Source organism: Bombus flavifrons, chromosome 9 (genome assembly GCF_040668555.2).
Source record: "Bombus flavifrons isolate JBK064 chromosome 9, iyBomFlav1_principal, whole genome shotgun sequence".
Taxonomy (NCBI): domain Eukaryota; kingdom Metazoa; phylum Arthropoda; class Insecta; order Hymenoptera; family Apidae; genus Bombus; species Bombus flavifrons.
The window spans coordinates 758,160-772,576 of NC_138450.1; the positions used below are offsets into that span (position 1 = coordinate 758,160).

Sequence of the window (14,417 nt, forward strand, 5' to 3'; positions counted from 1 at the left end):
AGTTTATTGATATCGTACTACTTAGAAAACGATGGAAATTTCTTGGTAAATTTTTATGTATTTGGACGAAACGAGATAGATTGGGTTTACGTCGATACGAGAACGGCTTTCCAATAGTTTCAGGTGGCAGTTTCGTTTAAAGTTTTTCGTCTAATCCGTTGGAGTGCGTCGACTGAAAAGGTTCGCCGCCCGTCTTCTCCACAAATCCGGAGAACTTTGAGTCGCGTGGACACATAAAGAGGATAAAACAAAATTTAGGACGGCCGAGGAGAAAGTCAAGGGAGACAAACGAGAACAAAGGAAAAACGTACGTGTACCTGTTAAGCGTAAATCATCACGAATTTTGTAATAACTGAACTTTGGATTTATGTACGGAAACGTACGAAACGAATTTTGTTATCGAGTTCCCATTTATGACAATTTTGTTAAATACGATATTTTTACGAATCTTTTGACGTTTGATGATTTTAATCGATGTTCAGAAATGTACAATCTACGATTTATGTTTACTGTGTTAGGAAGAATTTTGTATATAATAATTTAATTAATTTTCAGTTAAATGAAATTAAGATTGTAACAGATTTGTTATATCTATTAAGACAAATCTGCATAGAAGTTTCAAAAGTTCAGTTATAAAGAACTATGTATGTCGATTCATCCTATATTCTGCAACTCGCGTCACATCATGCAGAAACAATCAACGGAAGCTCGACATATATGTACTTTAGAGAGGAAGCATCGATCTTGAAAATCGATTCAAAGGGACGCGTCAAGCCACACTGGTGACAAATAACTCGACAGCGATTTCTATGGAGTCCCGGCTATGGGGAGATTTCAAGACAGCCAACCACGGTGTCGAAGTTCGAGCCTGTTGGCTCTTTCTTCCAGCAAGTTGAAAGCTCTTGCCTCGAACGTCGTTCTACTTAAAGACGATTAATAGCGATTCGTGATTAATGATGGAGTGTGCTTGCGCACAACGAGTGCTATAAGATCGATCAACACAGAGGAGAAGGAAGGGCAAACGGATCCTGCGAGCAATTTCCATACAACAAGCTACACGAACCGGATGAAATTCGAGAGGAACAACTCGAAGCGTCCCGCCCCGTGAATCCCCACCGGGATACGTTATCATAATGAACATGTTAGGATGTTTGACGTTTAAGCGGCCGAACTGTTACCGAAATTTCGTCCGTTGATCTTCTTTATTGTGAATATTCGCACCTGGTAGCGTTTCCTCGAGCGATTTAAATGTTGAAAAATTTCAATTTTTATGATTCGGCGCTGTTGAACTTCCTTTACAATATTCTAAAGCAATTCGAATAATCTTAGCCTGTTTATACGAACAATCGACAGTCGACGATGGTGAGCACAAACCACAAAACGATATTTATAACGAGTACGAGAAATTATTTGCACAAATCTACATTGTACGCGCAATGAAACATTGAAAACCGGAACGATTTAGCTAGAAACGATTTTCGATTTGACCATGGGTAGAGAGAGGGGGGAGGAAAGCGCGGGAATAACATCGAACTTGATTGCTGGGTATACAACAAAATATAGACGCACAGGAGGCAGGCAGGAGTGACACGTCGCGGTTTAATACGATTTAGAATGCCATCGCGGGGCCCATTTAAAACTGTCAAGCGTGAAATTCAGAAACGAGGCACCGGAAAACGTCACAATTTTCGAGTAGCTGAAACGCGAAATGCAATTTAACCCTCCATCCCTCTGCTACGGCGTCGAGAGATCGAAACTTTTTGAAGCTATCTCGTGTCCACCGCTTGCATAAATAACGCGAACGTGAAACACCGTTTATTTTGGCGGACGCAGGTAACGGGAACACTGGCAACGCCACGGCCGTGACCGGGGGTAAACTTCCGGTCTCTTCGGGGTAGAGTGCTCCGGGAAGCAATAAAACCTCCGGTTCCCGCGTGTTGTACGTACTTTTCAACTAATGTCTCCTACTTGTTTACGTTTTATTTTCTTCTATCTTCCTTTCTTTCCTTCTTTCTTCCTCTCTTCTTCCTTTCCTTTTTTATTCTAGGACCTTTCTACGTCTATCGTATCGCAAACTGTATTTGTTAACCGAGAACCATGCGACTGCGGGGTATGACTTTTAAGGATTGTTTGCATAATTATTTATGCATGTACCCTACACAGGTGATTCTTAAAATTTGTATTTCTACGAACGTTGCTAAAGAAATAAAACTTAAACAGAAATTGGTTTCACGTAGTAGATATCAAAAAGTGTATTTTACTTTGAATATTTTACATATCTATGCATATCATAGCGATATATATATTTTTGCATCTTCAAATTTTCCATAAATACGCAAATATCCGCAGTCTAGCGATATGAAATTTTCACCAACGTCTATATCCCCCGTTATGTTACTCGATAATTTATTACAATTTTCAAATAGATTCCTAGAAATTAGAAAATGCTGTACCGTTAACGTTACCGTTATCGTTATCGTTACCGAAAAGAATAAAATTAAAAAATATGTAGATATGCATCGCGAAACGACAATATACAAGAAAGAAGTAAAGTGGTTCCATCTCTCGCGTGAAAGAATAATGAAGAAGCTCGAGCGAAAGGACAGCTGTTTCAAAGGGATGGTAACACAATTAAGAAATTCCTCGGCACTTGGTCGTGTCACGGAATATTTTACCGTTTTAAACGAATACCAAGAACGGGAATCTCGGTAACGAGAATCTTCCTCGTTTGATCGAGATTCTTCCGCTTGTCGTTGCGTTTCACAAAGTAACGGAGTATCGAATTCCGCTACTTTACTTTGAGATCAATCGGATAGAATCCAACGCGCTTCGATACATGTCAGAATGTGTGTACGCTATTTCGAGAGTTTTTGATACACCTCCACCTGTTTTTTTCGTAAAAGGACAGATAATGTTGGCGGAGCAATCGCGTGACTGAGCGCGAGACGAAGCAGATACGTCGCGTCGCGTCGTATTAATTTCACTCGAAACAGGACTTACCTATATTTTCGACTTCCAGGACTAGACAGTTTCTTCGTTTGCGTTTGCGACCAATCACGCAATAAGATTTTTCCTTGTGCAAAGACTTATCGACGTTTCTCGGTATCACTCGCATGTACCGCTCGTGTTCGATATTCTTGTGGATGGGAATAATTCTTCCGCAGCTGCAGAAACGGCGATGGTAACGTACAGCGTGCAAAAGGTTTTCGGCTACTCATCGCCAATCGAAAATGTTTTGTTTCTACGAATTGCGAATTACCTAAATATAGAGATGTTGTTGGAATACAATGATATCAATCGCATGCAGATAAGGTGGTTGATCGTATGGATTCTTCCCTTCATTGTCCAACGCTATCCCCACTAGTGCACGTTCGTGAGATGTACCATGGCGGCTAGCACGTGCATGCTCTTTAGAGAATTTGGCGGAAGAAGCTTAAGGATATGGATGGAACATTCTCGATGGGCACGTCGAGAAGCTACTAGAAGGTTCTGTAGCACATGTGATGCCACACAGACACTCACACAGGTCACACTCATTACTGCATACAGAGTGGAGTTCTAAACCTTTTTAAGGGCCATGGGTCACTAAGCAAGCCAGTCTGTGAACAACTAGCCAACTGTCAACATTCATAACGCTTACTTGTATTTTACTTGTAACTTTGTTTAATAAAAATCATAAAGTATTGTTTCAATACACACATTGTGTCTTCCACAGTTTATTAATCTTAATTTCAAGATTAAATTCTAACAGATGTTATGTCCACAAATCGTAAGATCTTTCCCACACCCTTCGAACTATACGTATCTCCGATACGATAAACATGGATACTCTTTGGTTTCTAGTAGTAACATGAAAAATCATTTCGCTGCCGTTTATGAACATCGTCAAACTGAGGAACGCATCTTCCCCGAACATCTCCTACCTGGAGGAGAGAACGGAGAAATGAATACTCTTGAGTAATTGTGAAAGCAGTTAAACCTCGCAAGCTTCTGGACGTCGCATAAGTTGCCTTTGAACGCACGGAAAGGAGGATTTCGACTAAGCTCGTAGCTTCCATCCCAAGGTTTCTATGGCTTTCCTCGTTCTCTTCGACATCGAAGCTTTTAGGAAGAATCCTTACCGATGACTTTTACGTCTGACCTTTGTCTGTATTCTACCGATACTATTCTTCTTATTCCTCGTCTGTTTCATCTCGTTCGTTTCAATGTCAATCGCGTAAAAGTAGTTTGTACATGGAAAAGATGGAATTTCACAAATCCTTGATACCGATGCGACTAATTGCAATTTTGTAATAGTTAAGATGCGATTCGTCAGACGAACGCGCTGTTTCCATGTGACATTTTGCTGTTAAACCGAATGAAACAACGCGAAGGCTTAATTAACTTAAAACACGTACGGCTCTCGATGTTTTATTCCCAGCTGGAAAGCAAAGTGGCTCTGCACCCCGCGTATTACAATATTTGCCTTCTCCGCGACGCTGTTTGGTCAGCGACTGCGTCTACAGTCGTGTCTCGCGTTTGCTATTTTAACGGCGTGCCTTTTGCTTTTCTCTCGCAGCCAAATGAAATCGATTTTCCTTCCTCTTGTTTTAGCTCTTACAAACGCGCGTTTTTCCACCCGGAAATGGCGTTTAAACGCGAAATTGCTCGACTAACGAACTATAACGATAAACTGACAAGTTTAGAGAATGATTAAACGTCGTTGGATAGAAATATAGGACGAAAGATAAGAAAAAACTGTATTTCTTCAATCATGGATGGTTTTCTACAAGCACATAGCTACTCTGTGTAAATACGTATGGCTAGAGATCACTTTAAGAAGGTTTGAAACAATGCTAATAATATACCAGAGCTTATGAAACGGCCCGATACATAAACATCTTCCAGGTACAATTTAAAAAAACGAAACCTGACATAACTTTTTGCATTCCATAATTTAGATACTTCATTAACGCACGACTTGTATTTTCATTCAAAAACGTGAACGATTGAAACGAATCCGCTAGCGAGACATTAATTTACCATTACCTCAAGGTAATCAAGTTAAATTTTCACAATGGCAAACGAATTTCATCCGGCTGCTACTCGCCGCTACCATCAATTTTGCAGCTGCGCGTGACGTTTACAATTCGTCTAGATTAATCGTTCCGAAAGTTCTCAGGATATCAACGTTTCGTGTTCGCGTCGCCAGTTCGCACGATGGTATAACGCTTCTCATGTTCAGTCATGTGTATCGTTTCAGAGCTTTTCTATCCTTCGCCGAATATATTGGAAAGCAAAATGAAGAAATATACTATCCATCGCTATCTATTGTTATACGTAACAAATAGACATATAGGATGTTTGTAACGAGTGGTATTGGAGAAAGGGTGATTGTACGTGAAACAATAAGTCCAACATATAGTAGAACAAAGTATGGAAAACGATATAAAAATTTTGATTCTGAAAATTTTACGCGCCAATTGCTGTTGTTATCGTTGATGAAAATACAGGTAAGTTGTAAAATGTTGCGGTGGCGGTTATGATTACATTTTCGTGCGTTGACTCCTAACGCTAAAAATAAAAACGAGTTCTTAAAATTTAAAGCGTAATTCAACAATTTATTACCAAACACGAGCGAAACATGGATAATTAACGATTAATGAGACATTCGAGGAAAACAGACCAGCTGCAAGCAATTTTCCACGCTCTAAATAGTAACCAATAATTGATTTATGAACGACCCAACAATTGCTTCACGTTTCCGGAATAAACCTTTCTATCCCGGTACAGTCACTGGAAACTTTCGAACAAATTGTACCGTGGGAAAGAACAATTAAAAATTATCTTTAAAGCTTATCGCGGATGAATATTTCCTCTGCCTGTATCGCGAAATATTTCGCATTAATATTCTCATATCGACGTTTGTAAGCTTCTATTTTAATTATTTCCTTTCGCCTCGGTTGTTTCGATAGAATATGTATCTGATCGCTTCGAATATTTATTTTCTTCTGTTTTGGTTCTATTCCAATTTAGTCACTGCAGTTATCGACATCGAAAATGTTTCAAATATGTACTAGTTTTTTGCGTGGAATTTATGCAAACGATAATTTGCTCGAAAACCATACAATTGAAACGAAAAAGAATATACGATTGGATCGAAAACAAGGCAAGTGTCACAGTAGAGTTACGCTCAACTTGACAGTTCATTTATTTTTACTTCGCGTTTAAACTTGCGTTCACCATTAAAAGACAGTTATTTTTAAAGGTATTTTTGACAAACGTTACGTAAGAAAATGCAAGTATATTTGGAATAGAACGTCTTCCAACTTAACGGTGGGTCGAGTTCAAAGTGGACGGAGAACCAAGGTAAATACGGAGAGAAGTGGATCGGATATTCGCGGTTATGAAAGGCAAATTTCGAATTCCACGGACGCGCGATCCACGACTGCTGGACACCTGCACATGGACACACAGGTATATAGCCACATATAGATACGTTTCGACGTAACGGCGTAAGAGGCCAAGGGACACCAGGGGGTTCCGTCTTCGATCAATAGTTCGAGAAGTGCCAACGACGACCATCGTTTCCGTCTGGGCATCGATCCTTGCGTGTGCCACGTATACGAGTACTTACTTTCTGTCTATTCCCTCAGACTATCCCGCCCCTTCCCGAGTTAGTTCCCTCGTTTCCTGTATTCGTTATCAACGACCTGACTGCCGATCTTCGTCCACGTTCAAGCGACTGACGTGCTGATCACGATAAATATACCGATATGAACTGATCGAATCGTAAACTTGACCGTGCTAATATCTTGTTTTAACCCTTTCGTGACTACATTGTGGGCCAGATTGTTATCAATCTCGATCAAGTCAGATCAGCGACTTACTGAATTAAATTACCCCAGACTTTTGTATAACCTAACAGCATGCCGGATCTAAAGAGGCATTAGACAGTTCTTTATATTAAAAAATTCCAAGAATCGTACATTCATGAAATTCAACCATACAATTGGATCAATCAGGACATAACAAAATTTTTATATAATTGCACGATTTCCAACCAACCACGAGAGAGACACGAAGAAGAAGAAGGTGAATAGAAACGTGTGCAAACGAAATAAGAGCGTAACGATTTATCATTCGGCCACTATGTTCCTGAAATCATTCAATCTTCTTGCGTTTCGCGAGCGTGAAGATTATTTTATACTCGAATTATACCCACGTGACGCGGCTAGAGCTCGGTTTAATCTCGGTCTACGATCGCGTCGCTACGTTTTATCGTTCATTCTGCCATCGTAAATGCCGTCCGTTCTACCCATTCGCCCACCCCTTTTTGCATCCATTCGCACTTGTCATACGGATGAACGTGCTGTTTCATTGCCAACTTCGTCGATCGCACGCCGATGCAGTCGCAACATTTCCACCCCGTTTGCCATCGCATCTTTCTCACACTAGCAAGAATATCGTTACTTTAGTTTCTATCGAGCGCTTACCGTGTGATATTGAAATGGATAACTAATTAGGTAAATATAACAAATAGTGTGTTTAGTAACGACGAATATAACAAAATCGGGGAATTATCTGACACAGATTTGATTACTAACATGTGAAAAATGAAAAAACGAAGAAGGAAGGTGGTAGGATAGAGTGTATGGAGAAAAGAGTTAAATGCCTGGATAAACTTGGGAAATGCGAAAAAAAGTAATAAAATGTGAAAGTGAAGTGGTTCGCGAAGACCTGGTGAACCAAGGTTATTCAGTTCTCAGTGAAGTCTTGGAAAAGAGATTAAAAACAGGAAGCGCGAAGAAAGTTAAAAGAAACGGCAAAAGTATAAAAGTAATTGTCTAGTTGAAAAAGGAAACCTAATTCTGCATGAGAATATATGTTCGTATACGGCAGCGAACTATTTTTGATCGGTATATTTGATATTTTGCAATTCTTTATTGTTGTCAGCCGCAGTTACAGCCTCGTATATTTCGACCAAACGTATCGACAAATATTTTATAACCAAAGTTGGCAGTGTGGTTAAATTTTTAAATTGCGTCGTTCGATGATCACGGGATACGTTGACGAAAACACGGTAAAAAACCGTGACAACGCGATTAAGTGTTCACCAGTGAATTTTTCCGTGAAGAACGCCGACCGGTGGCACGATTAAAAATAAAAGCCGCGAGACAATTCAATTTCATCCGATTATCGGGAGCGGTGTAGTTAATAGAGCCGCAGCACAAGATTAAAGTACGCGGCAGACTAATGAAAATTCGGTTCGTTATCGAATATTGCGATACACTGGATTACCGGTTGGGGGAAAAAATCGAATAATTAAATTAACGCGGCTTCCGGCCAACGTGATCGCGACTCAATCGAATCTCAATTGTACATTGTTACTCTTTTTTAGCATACTGCATGCGGATTGTGAGATATCTCGGTTCTGCCTTCTCTTATAACGCGTATATCGAAAGCTTGACGAATCGAATACAAACAACAGGTATGATATAATATTATACATTAAATAATACAATATCATATAATAAATAAAAAAAATACAGTCTAAAAAAGTGCAACGTTATCGTTAAGGAGCTCAATTTAATAAAGATGTAAGTATGAATTTTATATATGGGTAGATATAACTGCAAAGTGATTTAGCAGCAGATATAAGGCAGATACGTCGATTATCCTAAGATAGTTTCTTAACAATCATTGCGAGGATAGATGATTCAAGAATACATAAAAGACGGTCGTTATCGATCGAATACTTACCTCTATGACTTCCGGTGATCTTGTCCCGCAAGATATTTATCTGGTGCACCCGACCGAACTCCTCGAACAACTTCCTCAGATCGTTCTCGTCCATGTCGTGAGGTACCTGACCTACGAACATTTTTATGTTGTCGGGGTCTGGTTGCTCTACGCCATTGTTGTTCATTATGCTGCAACAGAAAAACAAATTTTTATGAAAAATCATCGTTCTTTTGGCAAGTCCAACATCCAGTAATTGTAACGATAAATGGAGTTATCGATATATACAATCGAATTTAGAATACAAAAATGAAACAATAAAATTAAAATGATCTTTTCTTGTATAATGTTAAATTTTTATTTTCATAGAAACAGAATCGAAACTTAAACAAAAGGTAGGAATTTTAATACGTGTGTAATAACTCTTCGACGATTATTCATTATACTTTAATTATACGTATGTATATAGATGAAAAGATATACGAAATACGATTGAGAAATATAATTTCCTGAGACCATAATTACGCGTTTCACGTTTCTTCCATTTAACGATATTATCAATAATATATTCGACTAAAGCATCCTCTCGAAAGCACGATACTTATGAAGTCGCTGGATTAACAAACATTTTCATCTGATGAAGTGCACTCGAAATCGGTCTATACGATATTCATTTTAAGAGGTTTGTGCGCCTGTATACTGATCTCATTACGAGGACGATAAAAAACGCTTAAGCGATCGGTTCGAGTGTAGCAGTACTTATGAAATTTTAAAATGCAGGAAAAATAACATATCTCGTTGATATCTCGCCTACACTCCTATTTCACGACAAACACTGAACGAATTGAATCGTTTGAAAATAACATCGACAGTTTTCAATTATCTCTGCTATGTATAATAGAGTAAAAACTTATTCGGTAAAATTAACATTTAAACGTTTTAACATTTATAAACACGTACGTTTTTGTTGGGGAGTGTATCGGATTATAGAGTATATCGGATAGGAAAAGATAGATTAAACGTTAATGTAACAAAAGATGAACGCGCCATGAATCCAGTTTCTTTTCCTTCGCCTTCTCGGTAATTCCGCAATGACAATCGTACGAGCCACATCGCAGTTTCTAAATTATCAGTTGATGAAGTAATTACATATAATTAAATTTTTCCATTATTTTATTTACGTAACGACATTAACAACGAGTACATCTAAAAAGTTTGTCAGAATGTATGCAACAATGTGGTTGAATTTTTCAAGTATGCTTTCTTAAAATGTACTAATATTTCACGTATATTTACCGCTAGTTTCAAACTCGTTTCACTCAATTATAAAAACTACGCATCGAGTCTTTGACCCTCGTCGGACGGTTAACATCAAATTTCACGCAGGTTGATCAGATTCTAGGGAGGAAAACGTAGCTAAATTCATCGCGTCTCGGTGTGCATCTCGGCAAAAAGCTGCGCTATGTTTAATTAGCCTGCCGGTGAACACGTTTGCCTGGTGGTACGCGAACGCTTTTAAAACTTGCGCATCATTTTCGCCAGTATGCGGTAACGTCGTTCGAATTACACGCGTTTGAAATCGTCCTCGTGGGACGCCGCTCTAGGAACCCCGAATCACATCCAAATGGATTATCTTGCCGTCCGGACCCGTCTGCACATGTTTCTCATAATTTTCTGCCTGGCGTATCATTCCAATCGCTCCACAGTCGAGTTTCATCCATCGTACCACGTGAAAATGCGTCTCTAGTATTTTTCCAGCATTCGAGTAAGTACGTGCGAGAGTCTCCTACGACCAATTTCAAGAGAAGCATACGCATAAAATGATGGAGTTTACGAAATAAATGTGCAGAATTTAATGACGAATGTTACCGATGGTTAAAGTCTATGGTCGAAGTATGAATTTCGTGAATGGAGTAACAAAAAGAACACAGAGGATTTGGCAGAATGAAAGGAGAACCTTTTCAAACGCAGAGGATTTATCTCTCGACAGACATACATTCATTGTGTTTATTGTTTCATCGAGTATTACCATTAAATATCCCGATTGTCCCTTTAATCGCATCATCTACGAAGAGTAACAATTCACTTTCACCACACGATAATTTCTCTTACGAAGAACTTTATTGCGTAACAAGCCAAAACTCTCCCTCTGTGCAATTGTTACCCTTGTTCGAACAGTCACTCGACACACCAGTTCCACTGACGCCCCATCCACAACTTGTACAAACCGGAAGAAGGCATTAAGGTTTTGCTAGCGGCTAAAACGCGACACTTTGCGATACCGTAAAACCGCGCTTGCATAAAGTTGGTCGTTGAAATAGCGAACTGGCATGCCGCTTTGACACCGTCGTGTCGCACTCTTCCCAGAGGCTCGTTCTTCGAGCATTTCCGTCTCGGTCAGCCATTCTTGCCCCGTTACCGGGCCGTGGCCATAAATCTGCGAACTTTAAAAGTCATCGTCGCTCGTGGCCAAAGGGAAAAGTTCTTGGTCATGGTGGCTGGTGCAGTGTGTTGCGACGTTAAGTGCATAATAATTAATGAGACAAAGTTGGGACAGTACCGCATTGGTAATTTTGTTTCATACTTGTGTCCATTATCCGGCATCATCCTCCGTAATGGCCTCAACGCCCAAGTAATTTTGTGTTTTTGGTGGTTTAGCTGGCCGTGAGGTGTTGTGACACGAGACTATTTAGTTGATCGATAAGAGTGTAGTCGAATAACATACATTCTATATACCAGAATCAAAGACCCGAAGGAGATATCTATTATAACGATAAAGTAAGCGAAATTTCGAGCGAAATAGAAATTGATCAACGAATAATCGCAGATTCTATGATTGGAGAGGGCAAGCGGCGGCCTAGCCTAGGGATTCGTCTTTGCCTGGCCTGATCCAGTATGCGAGAGTACGGGAAAAAGAGTTGGGGAATTTCGCGGAACGAAAGGAGAAAGTTAATATTAGTCGGGGAGGTTTAAAGCGATTTTCCAGCCGGTCGACTCCTCTCATCTTGATCTATAGAGCGCACCATGAAGGATGGAAAGAGATGTCCAGATGGAAAGAGCAGCCGTTATAATGCTACGCAGCTCCCTTGAGAGACTTCCCCATATCCAGATAGGTTTCGCTTATTCTCTTTTGAAATCAAAGTGATGGGAAGTAGGTTAGCTAATCAGAAACTGGAGTAGGTTAACTAAACAAGGTGTGAGTCACAGTCAGTCGTGTATTGAACGGTGGATTTTGTAGAATCGCTTAGACGGCGGTTAGTCATGTGATACTTATTGATGTGGTTGTTTCGCGATTAGTTCGAGTTGGCTTGTTTTGAAAAAGATTTTGTTAATAAGTTGATATTCTGTTCGGATATATTTGGTGTTTCTAATAGCAGGGCGGTTATTTATCTACATTTATCTACTGATTATATCTCCAAATTAAAAATGAGACACTTTACATGCGCACCATGTGTGACTAATGATATCCAATTATTTTGTGAATAAAATATGCGGTAAAAAGCTGTGTGCAGGTGTTTAATACAGTCTTTTTTATACGTTGTTTTTACATGTCTCGAGAAGCATCGTAATATATAAATTGCAATACATATACATAATGCATATACTGTATCTGTATAAAAAAGATATCTCAACAGTTCTACGTGCAAAACGTAATGAAAATTCGAAACTTTTGTTTCGAAAGCAATGAATAACTAAGATATAACTTGTTAAAACACGGAAAATCCGTTCCAAGGGATAATAATTGCTCTGGAAGGACAAGAATTATGCATGTAACGATCATAGGCATTAGCACAGAAAAACACGGAGAACAAAGTTACTGGACATATTTCCATACTTCAAACTAATTTTAGCCCGCTTCATTGTCGGAAAATATGGAAAGTACATCAAGAACGTAATAAAACGATCATTCGCGTTTTCCTGGCTTGTTCTAAAATCGGTCTAATACGAGTATAATACAAAATATTGTGTAACAGAATTATGAAAATTTTATAGAAGAGGAGTCGAAGTAACAGACGGGAATGAAATATTTTTAAGGGGAAATAAATTTCAACTAATCATCATTAAAATTCAATTGAAGGTAGTAACGTAAATTAAGCTAAAATTCCAAATAAATTAGGAGAAGTAATTGCACATTACTACATATTATTTTACGCTTTAGTCCAATGTTAGACAAAATTATCGAATAAAATTTATTAACATGTATATGATGATTTGATTTTATGAAAATTCGTTGCCCGTATCTATAGATATCATTTAAGTACCAAAGTAAATTAAATTTATTGTTTCATATATATTAAATTCCTTCTCCTCGAACTTGTATTAGGATAATTAATATATTTTCTAATAAATACTTTGCAGTTCGCTTTCGCGTTCATGTCGAAACAGGAACTCATTACACGCGCACCAATTACGAAACAATTTATTGAAATATTCAAAATTTATCCATGGGGAATAATTTAGCTTTCAACGGTATAGCTGATATTCAAAACTTGAAATATGAAATATTTTCAACGTAATTGCACGATAAAAATTGTGATTTCAAACGAAAAGTTTCTACTGTATACCCTGAAAATTTCCGTCATTCGTTTCATACGCGATAACTATTGTTACTAGTAGTTGTAATTGTTTCGTCGATAATAACGGTTTAGCAGTAATTTAACTTACGAGTAATTTGTAGGGAATTAATGATCTGGAACGCAGGTAACTTATAGAATGTTACTATTTACATAGAATGTAAGCTATTGAAACAGATATTGTACTGTTGGTCGACTGTGTATGTTTCATGGCATTAATCAGTTGAACGAAGAGTGTCATGTTCGATGAAACATTTCCTTGTAGGTAATTCAGAAATTATTATTTGAATAAAGACAATTTGAAATAAATTAAATACTTATCGCTAGATATATAAACCATGTAGAAGATCGCAATTAATTTGCTTAATATTAATATGTTAAATATTTAAATTAAAATACCGCTTTATTTTCATATAAAATAGAGAATAATACCACTTTAAATTAATCTCTTTGAGTTCTCTTTTAAAATTTAATTGAATTCCTTAAATCAGTAAAATTAATAAAAATCATCCGCATTAATGTAATATAAATCAGATTCGTTTATTTTTCCTTTCGCAGCACTTCTATTCAATAGATTTGTAGTTGTTTCTTGGCGGCGAATTTACTTTGAAAATATTTATATGGATTGCTTTTAATAAAGATAGCAAAGAGAAGTTTATGAAGTAACACTAGAAACGTAATTGCATAAATCACATTTCAACTTCTCTCAACTTCATCAAAATTTGAACCAAACCACTCGTACAAATAAATCCTTTGTCAAACGAACCACAATTTAATTCAAACTTCACATTTCAAATCCTTTGAGCGAAAGTTCACTTCTTCCGGTTAAAGCCTGACTAAACCTATATGCTGTCAAAAATAAGGCATTAAGTACAAAAATTTATCCAATCACGTTTTTCACTTGCCTGATAAAAAATTTCTATTATAGCGTTACTTTGTTCCAATATATCATTTTCATTGTATTCCTTTCACAATTTGTTCGTTAGCTTATATATATATATAAACTAATATATGTGTTTGTATTGTAATATGTATATGTGTGTATTTATACTTATCGTTAGACATGGCATGCGCAATCAAACAATCCTGGCAAACTAAAATCATGCCACAGTGTCGCGTGAT

The 14,417-nt window shown here is 37.9% G+C and overlaps 1 protein-coding gene across 14 annotated transcripts in view; it reads right to left on the minus strand.

The window, feature by feature from the left end:
• LOC138183380 (CUGBP Elav-like family member 2) overlaps positions 1–14,417 on the minus strand; it is a 351,437-nt gene that overhangs the window by 133,080 nt on the left and 203,940 nt on the right. For all 14 annotated transcript variants that reach the window (XM_069120223.1, XM_069120225.1, XM_069120226.1 and 11 more), the window contains one exon: positions 8,743–8,912. In XM_069120223.1, the coding sequence (XP_068976324.1) occupies positions 8,743–8,912 (170 nt within the window). The remainder of the gene's footprint in view (positions 1–8,742; positions 8,913–14,417) is intronic.